General features: G+C 37.2%; 1 protein-coding gene across 10 annotated transcripts in view; it reads right to left on the bottom strand.

The window, feature by feature from the left end:
* Window positions 1-4,049: 4,049 nt before the first annotated feature.
* The window catches only part of CACNB4 (calcium voltage-gated channel auxiliary subunit beta 4), a 281,740-nt gene continuing 270,597 nt past the window's right edge, over window positions 4,050-15,192 (bottom strand). For 9 of the 10 annotated variants that reach the window (XM_055292122.2, XM_055292125.2, XM_055292130.2 and 6 more), the window contains 2 exons: window positions 13,156-13,341; window positions 4,050-10,642 (listed from right to left, as the gene is read on the bottom strand). In XM_055292122.2, the coding sequence (XP_055148097.1) occupies window positions 10,382-10,642; window positions 13,156-13,341 (447 nt within the window). In that variant the 3' untranslated portion in view covers window positions 4,050-10,381. The remainder of the gene's footprint in view (window positions 10,643-13,155; window positions 13,342-15,192) is intronic. The other variant, XM_055292129.2, reaches the window with a different exon arrangement.

Raw genomic sequence — 15,192 nt, 5'->3', positions numbered from 1 at the left:
TTTATATTTCCTTCGAATCTTCTCCATTGGGCCATAATGTTAACATATAATTGAGTACCCCATGTCCATCCCCAACCTTTCACATGCACTGCACTAAAAGTTACACGTCATGACCCTTTAAGACATGGTGTCTCCCGTGGGTCTTTGAGGGAAAAGCCTGCCGCCCTCTGACACTCAGCTGGAGTCAGTGGCCTTACCTAGATAGTCGCCTTAAAGCGATTTTTTCACTTCAGGGCTCTTTTCTCTCCAATCTCTTAACTCTCAGGTCAGTATTGCCCAAAACAACGATTTTGATCAAGTCACTCCCCTGTTTAAAAACCTTTAGTGGCCACTAAAGCTCCATCCCTTTCTGTTCTCCTTAACCTTAGTAAAAAGGAAAAGAAAGAAAAACTTGGAGACTTGTAGGAGCCATTTGAACTGCTTTGCACGCCCATCCCCAACAGCTGAATGAAATTAGGCAAAATCAGCAATAAACCGCACCTTCCCAACTCACTTCTCCTAACTACACACTATTTTACCTCAAAATGTAGAAAAGTAATTTCGTTGACTTCTTTTGGGGCTTTATGGTTAAAAAGTCAAAGTTTAGAGGAGCCATACATGAAGGGAAGGAAAATCATAGTAATCCATATTAATTTATGGATTATCATGTCTGGATTTACTTAATATTCTGTATGCTGTTTAGAAGAACAATGTAGTTTGTATAACCAATTTGCATTAACTCTTTAATATTTCCATTCTTGCGCACCGTAGGTAATGCTTTGGTAGCTCTAAGACTTTGATTTCAGACTCCCACACAGATGTCAACTTATGAAATGGATGTCATATACACATTATGTGATGGCGGAGCTTCACATTTTACAATCCACCCAAGGAAATGGTCTCCCAGGTTATTTTCCGAGTGAAGAAAGAAGAGAGAGAGAGAGAAAGAGAGTTTAAAGACCAATTTATCTATGATTACAGAGAAGTGCAAAATGTCACCGGAGAGACTTCTGACTTCAGGCATGAGAGAGTAGGATGGTTTGAATATATCCTCCTACCGTTAGCAAATAGAAAACTGCACAAAGTACAGGCAACGACATTTCAGATATTCAAAAACACATCACAGTACTGTGATTCTTTGCAAAAGAGAAAGAAACAAGTGGAGTCTTACCATTTCCTGGACTTTATCCCTAAAATCAATTCCCAGTCAACTACGGACGAAGTGGGAACCCAAATGAGAATCTGGGAACCTCCTAGAACTGAAGACGCAGATCAGCATTCCCAGAGATCAAGGTGACTAGAATTTGTGAAGCAGAGTAACTGGAATGAGGGAGCTACACAGAGAAAAGCTCTAGAAACCTGTTAAGGGGCCATTGAGTCTTTGGCTGCATATCAATTTGTGCTCATGCAGTATGAACCCCCAAGAGGCTGGCCCATCACAATTCCTGAGGAAAAATAAGTACCAGGAAACTGTAATGCAAATGATCCCCAGAGATTACAATGGGTCAGGAATCATTTGAGTTCCCTTCAGCCAGAGTGAAGAGAACTGAATATATAGGACAGGGGTGTCCAATCATTTAGCTTCCCTGGGCCACACTGGAAGAAGAATTGTCTTGGGTCACACATAACATAAGCTAACACTATTGATAGCTGATGAGCTAAAAAATAAAATCACAAAAATACTCATAATGTTTTAAGAAAGTTTACGAAGTTGTATTGGGCCACATTCAAAACCATCCTAGGACCAGGTGCAGTGGCTCACACCTGTAATCCCAACACTTTGGGAGGCCAAGGTGGGCAGATCTCTTTAGGCCACGAGTTTGAGACCAGCCTGGCCAACACGATGAAACCCTGTCTCTACCAAAAAGTACAAAAATTCTCTGGGCATGGTGGCGCACACCTGTAATCCCAGCTACTCTGGAGGCTGAGGCAGAAGAATCGCTTGAACCCAGGAGGTGGAGATTGCACTGAGCCAAGATCGAACCACTGCACTCCAGCCTGGGTGACAGAACAAGACTGTCTCAAAAAGAAATTAATAATTAATTTTTAAAAAGCCATCCTGGGCTGCATGCAGCCCACAGGCTGTGGGTTGGATAAACTCGATATAGTCGAGTGGACACCCCCAGAGACCTTAGAAGAGGAGCTAACTGGCCTAAGAATAAGCCCTACACAAGACCAATCCTAAAGGAGCTTAAAACCAAACCTTGAAGGGGCCAAACTAATTCACAATTGCCTGCCAAAACAAGTATAACATTCTTTAAAGGAATATGAGATCAAGTCATCAACAATGTAAACTTTACATTGTCCTAAGTCCAATAAAAAATCACCAGACATGCAAGGAAACAGGAAAATGTGATCCATAACCAAAAGAAAATCACTGTACAGAAATACCCAGGCATGGGGACATTAAGTGATTGCCCCAAGTTCATGGCTAGTTATTGCTGGATCTGGGCTTTGAACCCAGATAAAGGTCAGATCCACACTCAAACCACTGTGCTAATCTGCATGTTGTATGAAAGTACAAATGAGATGTTTCTCTCCCTAGTCCATTTTATTATTGGAAATGTGCTGATGACAGGCGAAGTAGCTTCAGTCATATGGCTGGTGGATGAGTTTCAGATTGTTGGCTGAAATACTTTGATAGTTGAGACAGCCTTATATAATAGCTCTCCAATAACTGAGGTACTGTTCAGTCAACATTTATTGTTTTCCAGGCATTGTTTTGTATGCTTCAGATGATTACCTACCTAAAAGGTAACATATGAGTACTTTTTTTTTTCTGTTTTTTTTTTCAGCGATGGGGGATGGACTTTCACTCTTATTGCCCAGACTGGAGTGCATTGGGGTGATCTCGGCTCACGGCAAGCTCTGCCTCCTGGGTTCAAGTGATTCTCCTGCCTCAGCCTCCCGAGTAGCTGGGATTACAGGCATGCGCCATCACGCCCGGCTAATTTTGTACTTTTAGTAGAGACGGGGTTTCTCCATGTTGGTCAGACTGGTCTCAAACTCCCGACCTCAGGTGATCCGCCCGCCTCGGCCTCCCAAAGTACTGGAATTACAGGCGTGAGCCACTGCGCCCAGCCAAGAATGTTTCTTTAAAAATACGTACTCATAGCCGGGCGTGGTGGCTCATGCCTGTAATCCCAGCACTTTGGGAGGCTGAGGTGGGCAGATCACCTGAGGTCGGGGGTTCGAGACCAGCCTGACCAACATGGAGAAACCTCATCTCTACTAAAAATACAAAATTAGCCGGGCGTGGTGGCACATGCCTGTAATCCCAGCTACTCGGGAGGGTGAGGCAGGAGAATCGCTTGAACCCAGGAGGCGGAGCTTGCCGTGAGCCGAGATCATACCAATGCACTCCAGCCTGGGCAACAAGAGTGAAACTCCATCTCAAAAAAAAAAAAAAAGAAAAATTCTTTTGAGAGAGAAGTTTCAATGAACTTTGGTTTCCTCATTTGTATTTGTATCTCATAATCCATGCCCTGCCTAACTTTCCTGGGTGATCAGATGAATTAAATGTGATAATTGTGAAATAACTTGACTCTAATAAATCACTGTATAATCCTAATGCAGTGATAAAAATCAACAGAGTCCATATTTCTTTGGAATCTCCTATACAGTGCAATGACAAAAAAGTCAAATTCCAATCAAGTCTTAACATAGACAATTGACCCCGAATACAAACTATGGAATTCTTACAGGTACAAGATAGCTTTGGAAATGTCTGATAACTGCAATATTAATCATTTTGGAGTGGATGACTTCTGAACAATATAATACTTCATCTAGTATATTTTTCTATATCCAATCCTATTTTGCACATGTGTTCTAATATATTTTATTTCACACGTGTGTGTATTTAACTTATAAACTCTTTCCTAATACAGTACTTATTTTGTTATCACTCATAGCACCTGGCAGAGTATTCAGAAAATAGTCATTTGATTGAATCCCTTTTTAGGATAAATGTTTAGACTTTTTCTTTTTTTTCATAAAAGAGTACCTATTGATTTCCAGTATTCTTCAATATATTTCTAGAATAATATAAAGGAGAGGTATAACGCTGGTTTCAGTGTTTTTTTCATTTATTATATAAAAGAAAAAAAGTAATGCAGTTGTTTTGTACACATTTAAATTCCATAAAACAAATCCATAGAAATGAGGATACTCTATGCATGCACTCTGCATTTTCTTTGTTAATGTTTTTATTCACAAAAATAACACCACGTTTTTTTCTTTAAAGCCACTAAAGCAGAGGGAGAACAAAACATGCAGCACTGTACACATTTGCATAGTATATTTTACCCAGCATGCCTTGTAGAATGCTACACATACCTAGATAAGAAAAATAAAAGGGGACAACTTATTAAAATAAATAAAATTTAAAGAAAGAAAAAAAACTATTTGACAAAGGCATTTTTTATCCCACTTCGTCAATGGAGATATAGCAATAGCCTGGGATTTCAACAGCCCTCAGAATAGTAGGAAAAATCTTTTTACATCATTTTGCCATATTTCTGTTTTAGTATGTTTTATGTTAATACATTTATTTTTTATTCCCTCCCACCATCCCTACAAAAACACAGCTAATGGCTTTAACTTATGTTTCAAAGTAGTATTCAGTACAAAACAAATTAAAGAATCCCTAACTAACATAATTTTTTGTGATTGGGACATCTTTATTGATCATTCTGACTCGAGGCTGTGAAAAATACGAAAATTTCAAACATGTCCAAAATTCAGAGAAGCCCTATGAGCTCACTTGCTGTGACTTTGTTGTTGTTATTGAAAGAGAAGAAATGAGAAGAGAAAATATAGTATGAGTGTTATCACAAAATAAAATTTAATAAATTTTATGGAAGGGAATAAAACAAAAGAAATTACATCCACAGATTGCAAGGCTATGAAATAAATTGCTGGAAAAGTATCAAGCAGCAAGTTAAAAAGATGGTAGATGAAGTAAATCTGATAAAACTTAGAACTAAATCGACATACTTTTAAAAAATATGACTGCCAAATTTAACAGTGGATTTTGTTATAAGTTTGTGCTATAACAAATGTGCTTCTTTCTCCTCAATCTATTTTTATATTATTGGCAAAATATATATTTTATAATTTTGTACTGTACAATATGTTTTTGCTACATTATTTTTCTACTGCTAATGCAGATTATAAGTAACAACATAGATTTATTTTGGCAATAAAATGCTTTCATTTTAATAACGTCCCAGAAAATATTGTAAGGCATATGAAAAATAGTATGCAACGATATAGCGTTAATGATCCCGCCTCTTTATTACATCCCTTATGCATATAGAATTCACACTGATTTCAGTTAAAAGTGTGTGAAAGTGGCATGCAAGTAGGGCAAGGGTGGCCCCTACATAAATATAGACATAGCCATTTGTTGAGAAATTTAAGTGTTCAAAACATAACCAAGAACACTTAGAAGTATTGAAAAGCTAGAGGCCAGCCACTACTGGTTCTTAGTTCCCCTTTTAACTCCTTATAATTTTCAAATGAGGAAGTATCAGTGTATTCTCCCAAACCACTCTAAATTCATTAGTAACATTTTCTACCATCCTTCTGCAAACATTTTACGTACATCATGAGAAACAAAAGAAAGTTTCGTATATAACTACGACTCCCCAAACCAATTGCTACTCACTCTTAATTATACTTTGTTTATGGCAAGTAGAAGTTACAGCCCTTAGGATTATCTGATGAGATACTTTCTAGTCTTCTCATAATGTCCCTCAATTACATGAAGCATTTAGAATTAATCATCTACAAGTAAAAAGAGATAGCTGCTATCAGAGGATGTATTTTATTTAAGAAAGTCCATTTTAATAAAAGAAGAAACCTTTAAAAGTAATTTTTGAATGCTGTTGTTCTGGGTGCCCATATAAGCCAATTTTACTATTTTGACTAACTTGACTGCTTAAGTCAAAAAGAAGGTTATCCTTATTGTCTGTCTAACAGCTAATTGGATTGACTTGACTGGTTTGATCATGATTATCATTTTAAAGAAGAGGACTGTTCTCTGCCCCATAGACACAGCTTGAGTAAGTAACTTACTAACAGTTATAGTATTGACAGTATTTAAAGGTATGAGAAACTAATAAAACAGATTTTATTACATAATTTCCTATAAAGTTTTCATTCATATAGTCATTCAAGGATGAGTTTTATATAATTAAAAAAACACAACATGCAACATTGTCATAAAAGACAAAGGCAGAAATATAAAAGGAATAAGGGGTACATAGCATTTATTTGAAACATTGATATGAAGTTTATTCCAATTACATGGGAGTCCAAGATAATGCATATCCTTACCCAGTAAATGGCTAAGTCATGCTCTGTGGAAGTCAAGGACCAACAAAATGTGAATTTGCAAACCAGCTGCTCTTAAACATAAAGTCTCTGGACTTTTACTCTTTTAGACTTAGAACTAGATATTGTAACAAGTTGCACACAAAGGCAATTCCCTTGCAGTTTGTTTTGTTCCCTATGATGACTTATTTGTTAAATTAACCTTGCCTCATGATAAACTGTGAACCAATTCAAAGAAAACTTCACTAACGTGGAAGAAATGAAAGGGTGCCAAAGAGCATTTTGGAAACAGTTTAAAATCTAAAGGGAAGGCATATTTTAACAATCTATGCATTTAGCTTTGCAGCAAGGTTAGCCAGAATAGTGATAATTTTGATCACTACTTATTGACCAGTGTTTTTCCCTTTAAAGACAGATTGTCTTCTCTAGAGAAGAGGTAGTAAATGTATCAGCATAGGGTAATTTCTATAATGGTATTACATTTTTTAAGCAAATACCAAAATAAAACTGTGTAACTAAGAAAATATATACTAACATGCAAATTAAGGTTGCCAAGACACATTCTTAACGGACATCCTGGGTCTTAACAACATTTTGTGATATGTTCATTTAAAGAGTTTAAATTTGCAAACCATCTTTTAGCATAATTTCCTTTTCTTACTTCCTTTCACTGCCTCCACTTCCTATTATGAACTTTAAGGCCCCCACACAAAAGACAAGTTCAAGTATGCAGGTATGAAAAGAGGTTAACATTCCAAAAATACATTTTGCAAACAACGACAATAATAATTAAATAGCAAATTATTTAAAGGAAACAAATAATTGCCTCAGAATTTGTTTTACATTAATTCATTTCATTGAAGACTAACTGCAATGACTTATATAGTCACAAAATTAAGACTCTTATTAGGAAAGACCATCGTCTAAATTGTGAACAATTTCAACCTTCTCTCCAATAGAACTGTATAAAGATAAGAGAGAATCGTCATTTATAAACATTTCTAAGTGTTGCTTTAAATATTAAACAAGATAATGTTGTTGATTATAATATTAGAGTCACATTATACCCTTGAGAATTAACATCAGGATTGACAAATTGCATTCCTTTTTTTCCAGAACTACATTTCCACAGTTACATGAGTCCACATTATTATATGTCTGTGACTGAAATTATAGAATTCTAGTATGTGGCTTATACTGTAAGTTAAAACAGCCTCAAAACAGTAAAAGACTTGTTTCTCTTGCTTATAATCATTTGCTGTCTTTAAATGGAATTAATTAAAAACAAAGTATTTATGGAATATGTATTTTTCAAAGGTGCTTGGTGTGCTTGGCAAAAATAAAACTTTTCATTTAGTATATATCTAGATTTTAAGTATCATTTACACAATAAACTCTTAAGTCTTTAAAAAAAATAAGATGTATATCCCCTTATTTGAGGAAGACAAACTTATTACAGAAGGAAGGGGAAAGAATATGCCAAATTAAAGTAAAACATTTAAATATATCCATCAATAAAACATACATTATACCCTTTCCAAGATTGTCAGCTTTTGAATAAGAATGCAAAGCAAAACAGGTATGGACATCTGAAGGTAAATGATAGACTGGTTTTGTGCACAGATAGTGAATGAGCCTTCCTTTATCGGCATGACATGGAAGACTAAAAACAAGGCTTTGAGAAACCTTAAAAAACAAGTGACTTTTAAAAAGTTGAAAGAAGATGGTAATCTTGATGACTAGGAAATATATTTAAATGCTGTTACAGCTACCTGCCATAAAATGTAAGTATCTTAAAGTAGTTAAATGACCAAATTGCTAATGCTACTACAGAAAAAGCTGAACAGCTGTCTAGTCTAAATTTGTACACCTTGGTGCACTCTTTGCAATTAAATACTTTAATGCACACAAACAAGAAACCAGTAAAGCATATAGAAAAATGTTTTGGCTAATGTTTTCTTTCTCATGCAAGTATGTGCTGTACATGTAATAAATATATTTTTGTTTGCTGGAAGATGCTCTTCTGTGTTCTAACAAAGTATTCAGTAATGGCAGGTTATATGTTTATTAAAATGCCTAATGGATATAACTCTTTTAAAATGTCTTAACTGAAAGTTTTATAAGCTTCACTAGATGACAGAAGAATCTCATAAGCCAGTATCACATGTTAACTTTTAAAATTTACTAAGCCCATATTTTTTAATTGTATCAAATATTTGAAATGACTTACAGAATTATAGGTATCCTCATTATCAGCCAAACAGGTTCATAATGGGGTACAAACAGTGAACATAAAGGCAGGGGGGATATGGTGAGGTTGTAATGGGGTTCAAGATATATATATAACTCATCAGTAATGTGGAACTTATTTCCATGGTCAAGAAGATTACTGAACTGGTGCATGCTTTGAGTGCCTAAATATTGAAAGGCTTGGGGAGAAAAGAAGATACTATAAAATTAATTATCATTATTTTCAAAAATAGGCTTCATGACATGTACTAGCAGAAAAGGACTTTTATGGCTGGACTTATTGGGGCTTTAGAAAATGCATGCACTGTGGACATTTAGAAACAAGTTTTTTTTTTTAAGACATTTGTGTAAAAAGGGTCAATTTCAATAATTTCTTGGATCACAGTGAATCTAAGGCTTCCTTGATAATATAAAACATAGGTCACCAATTCCATAATTAAAGCCACTGGAAAAACTGTGAAGACTTAATAAGATGAAGGGGAGTGTTCATTAGAAATAAGGCAGCTCAATCTCCAAATTCTTTTAATTTTCTGCATTAAAAATGCTATAATTTTAGTCAACAAATATTTGCTGAATCTATGAGTTTATTTTTTACTGCAAGCTTTTAAAATCATTTGTTTCAACTTTTTTCAATTAGTCATTTTGTAAAAACACCTCCTGAATATCAAAGTTGAATGTGTCCACATAAAACGAAATTCCTTAGCATGATTTAAATAATTTGTTGAAGGGCCAGAACATTCAGATATTCAAAGACAGAGACTGAGAGAAGCAATGGAAAGATACTCAATCCTGTGGGCAGGAAATACTGACCCTGCGTTTGTGTTAAGTGAAATAGATGAATTCCACCTGGAAGTGTTTAGCATTGCACTCGGGAGGATTGGTACCACATCCTTACTATCTGACTTCAGATTCCTGGATGTATGTAGTTGTGCTCAGATTGATTAAAGGGAGAACAACACCCCATTTTATATTTCACATAACCAGCTATGCTTGGGCCTCTCTTTACTATTCTCTCTCACTGCTGAAAAAAATTTGAGGTTTTTTTGCTTGTTTGTATTTGTTTTTGCCAACTTCAAATGAGCTAACAGTACTGACTAAACAAAAAGCAAAACACTTTGAATACAACAGCTGTGCCAGGAAAGAAATAAAAATATTAAAATCTGAGGAGACTATATAATTTCTGCATTAAGATTTCTGAGATTCTTTTGGCACTATCAATACATTTGGTAAGTTTGAAAAGTCATTCTGGCAACATTAACATATATTAAAATGTTTATACACTCCAACTTTAAGTGTAAATTTAGCTTCCAGCAAATAAATACCAAAGCTGGATTTGGCTTCTATTGGTATTTCGATTTTCTTATTAGTTTTTTTTTCCCAGATTTTTCAATTGATTACAACATGCTCAAGTAGACTTTCTAGTCAATTCACCCAAATTCCAACAGGAATTGGTTTATAAATTGGTTCCAACTGGAACTGGTCATTTGGAATTTCCGGCATGGGAAATTATTTTATATGTGCCTTGTAAGTACCCTAAATTACAAATTGATGTGTCTAAATCTATGAAGAAAACAAAATGTACTGTTATCATGTAAATGTTGCACTTAAAAATATCTATATGATCGGGCATCTAATATCCATCTAGACTCAAGGGCATAATGTAATTTTTTTTTGCCCCTTACTTAGCATAAAATGACAGCAGCCCATTAGCACAGTAAATACTGTGCTATGTTAGCCAAGTTAAGATGATTGGTTTATCCTAGCACTGCTATGGCAAATTGTCAACAGATGAATATTTTTTGTTTCATTAGACTCAAAGCCTATGTCGGGAGTCATGGCTATATCCCCCAGGTGATCCTCGGTTCCTATGGGGTTTGTAAGTGTCCTGGTATGAGTCAGGGTAATCTTCTTCCACAAGAGGGTAATGATCTCGGCTATGCTGAGAACTGGAAGACAAGCGGTTCCTACTCTTCCGAGCCCTTTCATTGTGATAATTTTCATCAGAGGTCATTAGACTTCGTCTTTCAATTGGAGAGTTCTCTGTGGAGTGGTTGCTGTGCCTCATTCGCTGACTCTAAAAATATCAGATAGTTCATTGATTAAATAATGTCAGCTTCATTCATCTAAACATGTATGTAAAATCATAGGATCTGTACAATAAGATGCTAAATATCTGACTTAATAAGGCATTCTGATGCACCAATGGTCTGCTCAGAATATCTGGTCTTATTTATTTGGGACACAACATGAAAAGATGCCAGAGTGTTGATAGTTTATGAGTTTAATTCCACAGTGCTGAATGATTATGCTTCCTATTACAAATGTAGAATTGAAAGCTAACTGTTAAATGGAACTTAATATATTTAGGAAGGTCTAATCCATTTCTATTGCAAAAATGAAAATTATTTTACTATTGGGAAATAAAGTTCAGAATAGCATTTATTATTTCTCTCTTGAATTGATATAATCTTTCTCCTTCTAAAGTAACACACCTCACCTTGATCTAACTGAATATTCCTTATACCTTTTAAAAACATTTTAATAAAATTATTATTTGTGCTGTTCATAAAATAAAGTGTTTCTGCATCCTACATAAATGTAATAATCTTTCCAAGGGTGTGTACAATAATTATGAAGCCAGCTAATTGATACATTTATAAATCTTGCTTCCTCAACTAAATTGTCCCGCAAAATAACTTCCAATATAAACTAAATTCCTCTAATACCATTAATTGAAATTAGTATCTTAAGATACTTATTTGAAGTCTCAGAAAATGTTATTCAACATTTTTCTCCACTATGAGAAAACATATATCTACTTGTGTCTACCGGTTTAGGTAAGTCACATCAGTTAAGGCAGAGGATCCTGGTGAAACCATGGGCCCAGACACATCTCATCTGAAGTACACTCAGATTCAGGCAGAAGGAAATTCATTTGACAGGTCACAGACTGTGCCTTTAACCTCAGTCAGGTGCCTCACAATGAAGTGTCAATTGTTACTGGGAGAAGAAATAGGCCACAGAATAAAGGGCAACACATTAACTCATTAGTGAAACAGGGAGAACCACTCTAGGTGGATGTCTTAGCAGTGATGAGTCAAGATTGTTGTATTCAATACAAAAGTGCAACATTGCATTTCTACCTACATTACAGAAGTGTATTGCTTCATGCATCTATTTCTCATTCTGTAATGTACAATTCAGAGCCAATCCAAACTAGTCAATGGTAATGTACACTCAGATCAGCCCATGGGGAGTGAAACAAGGCATGAAATAGTCCTAATGCATGCGTATGTGCTGTACATTACCACAGTACATTTTTCATGTTCATTTCTATTTTTAAAAGCTATTCATTTGCATGAGTTTTTCTGCTTACAAAGATGCAATTTTGTAACAGAGTAATACAGCTATAATAGCATTTCAGAGAGTGCCATTTATCTCAGAGTTAACTCTGTATGATCGACAAGACTATCATTATAATCCATTAAAACAAAACTTGTCATGATACAAGAGGGCTCAATTGACTACAAGTTCCTCAGTTTGCTGTGGGTTTGGCCACATTCCAGCAGCTACTTGATGAATGGTAAATAATAATTGATGTAGAAAGGCAGGCTCTTTCTGTAGCATAAGGTCTCTGGCTCCCTATCTCTACCTCTGAGTGCAGCACCAGAACAGCAGAAGAGAGAACCTCTTGATCCTGTGTTCATCCCCAGCTTCCCTAAAGGACACGTGCCACAGCCACTTACAAAGGTGGGCACCTGCACAGCCCCAAGAAAACTCAGGGATCAGTTACTGTTTCTGAACAGAGCAGCTCTACTTATATCCACATTGTCTTGTGCAAGGTAGAGAGCAGGCCTAGCAACCTGGGTGGGGTAGGATTAGCTAAGGGCAGCCAAAAGGCTTATCTGCACCTATATACCTTACTTAGCTATTGTGTAATCCTTAAGAAGTGGCATTAATAAGTAATGGAGGGGCCAGGAGTGGTGGCTCATGATGGTAATTTCAACATTGTGGAAGGCCAAGGCCAGAAGATTGCTTGAAGCCAGGAGTTTGAGACCATCCTGGGCAACAAAGTGAGACACTGACACTGTCTCTACAATTTTTTTTTTTTTTTTAATTATCCATGTGTGTGGTATGTGCCTGTAGCCCCAGCTATTTGGGAGGCTGAGGCAGTAGGATTGCATGAGCCCATGAGTCCAGGAATTTGAGGCTGCAGTGAGCTATGATCATATCACTGCATTCCAGCCCGAACAACAGAGTGAGACTATGTCTCCAAAAAAAGTAATGGGCAGGTGCATTGAGTAGGCATTAAGTTTGCCGGCAGAGTTTAGACATAGGAGGAGTTAATTTACCTAAGTAAAATCCACTATAAATTCACAGAGAGCATAGTTCTCAGGAAATTGTCAGCCTCTGGGTAGTTTTCTCTAGGATAGATCATAATTAGATAATATTTAAGATTTTTAAATATAATGTACACATAGTGTTTCCTCTTCAGATTAAGGATGACTCCAGCCTCCATCCTAATCAAGTTCCCATAGAATTTTACATGTAAGGTTGTAAAAAGCATGAGTGAAAAAGTGACAATACCTGTAACCCAGAAATTGCTGTGGGATATGGTGAGAGTGCCGTGGAGCCCAAATTCCTTCCCAGTAGCGGGGTCATGGGTGTGCTACTGGTTGTGTGGGTGGCACGCCAGTACGCCTCCAGGTACTCCCCTAGATGTTCACACGCGTCCTCCAGCTGATTTTCATCCAATATAACATCAAACATTTCCTGTAGATGACAAGAAAATCCACTTTACTTCCATTTTAGGTTTTAGGCAATGAAACCTAAAATTCCACTTAACACAAGATAATAGCATTTTTAATAGCTATTAGCTAATGTCAAATTTGAGGTGCTATATGGGCAGTTTCTAAAGTTAGGGTCAAGTGAAGAGTTACACAGTTATCCATGAACAAATGTGGATATTAATATAAAAACCAAAGTGTTCATTCAATATTTGGATTTTTTTTTTTTTTTCAGACAGAGTCTCATTCTGTTGCCCAGGCTGAAGCGCAGTGGCACGATCTCGGCTCAATGCAACCTCTGTCCACTGGGTTCAAGCGATTCTCCTGCCTCAGTCTCCCAAGTAGCTAGGATTACAGGCACCTGCCACTGTGTCCAGCTAATTTTTTTTGTATTTTTTTTAGTAGAGATGGGGTTTCACCATCTTGGCCAGGCTGGTCTTGAACTCCTGACCTCGTGATCCACCCACCTCGGCCTCCTAAAGTGCTGGGATTATAGGCATGAGCCACAGCGCCCAGCAGGATTTTTCATTATTTAGAAAGAAAAAGATGAAGTAGGCCGGGCGCGGTGGCTCACGCTTGTAATCCCAGCACTTTGGGAGGCCAAGGCGGGTGGATCATGAGGTCAGGAGATCGAGACTACGGTGAAACCCCGTCTCTACTAAAAAATACAAAATATTAGCCGGGCGTAGTGGTGGGCACCTGTAGTCCCAGCTACGCGGAGAGGCCGAGGCAGGAGAATGGCGTGAACCCGCGAGGCCGAGCTTGCAGTGAGCCAAGATTGCACCACTGCACTCCAGCCTGGGCGACAGAGCGAGACTGTCTCAAAAAAAAAAGAAAGAAAAAGATGAAGTAAGTGTAAATGTGTTATAGGTAAAATATAATGAAAACCCACGTGTATTCACATCTTTAGCCATATATTCCTATAGAGCTGCACTCTACGTGCTTCAGAATATGAGAGAAGCAAGTTTGTGGCACTGAGAAGGGAGTTCTAGACATGTTTTGGGCAATGACCACATCAATGGAATAAACATTTTTTCTCCTAAGGTAACTATGTTGAAGGGAATAACATTTACTTAGATAATTTTCAGAATGCTCGTGAAAATAACATTATCTGTCATATGATAAAACAATAAGGAAAGAAAGTTTAGCATTAATAACAGAAAACCACATGGCGGTGGTTTCTGCTACCACAAGATCATTTTGTGAAATGGTTAAGAAAGAACAAGGGGTGTTTAATTGGGGAAAGCAGGGGGTCACAAAAGAAGTATCTGGTGTCCATGTTTCGGACAGTAAGGCCATTGTTCAACATCTGGTCTGTACTCAGGAAGTTGTTCTGCTCCAGAGGAGCAGGGTGGCCCCCCTGTCATTGCAGTGTGGCTGGGAACACAGACAGGATATATCCCAGACATATACTCTTCGGAGGGAAATCAGAAAACTTTGGCACCACACAAAGAGAAAAGTCATTCCAGAGGTAAGTGTTAGCACATCTCAACTTTCTTTCTTTCCTTCTTTTTCTTTAAGACAGTGTTGCACTGTGGCCCAGGCCGGAGTGCACTGGAGCAAACACAACTCACTGCAGCCTGGAACACCTGGGCTCTAGCGATCCTCCCACCTCAGCTTCCTGAGTAGCTGGGACCACAGGCATGCACTACTGCGCCTGGCTAATTTTTTTAACTTTTTGTAGAGACGAGATCTCACCATGTTGCCCAGGCTGGTCTCAAACTCCTGGGCTCCAGCGATCCTCCTGCCTTGGCCTCCCAAAGTGCTGGGATTACAGACATGAGTCACCACACCCGGCTCACATCTCAACTTTCAATAGTAGGATTGAAATACCTTT

This window comes from Symphalangus syndactylus, chromosome 9, assembly GCF_028878055.3.
Source record: "Symphalangus syndactylus isolate Jambi chromosome 9, NHGRI_mSymSyn1-v2.1_pri, whole genome shotgun sequence".
In the NCBI taxonomy this organism is placed as follows: Eukaryota; Metazoa; Chordata; class Mammalia; order Primates; family Hylobatidae; genus Symphalangus; species Symphalangus syndactylus.
The sequence above is the reverse complement of the archived record's forward strand: the minus strand, read 5'-3'. Positions and strand labels throughout refer to the sequence as shown.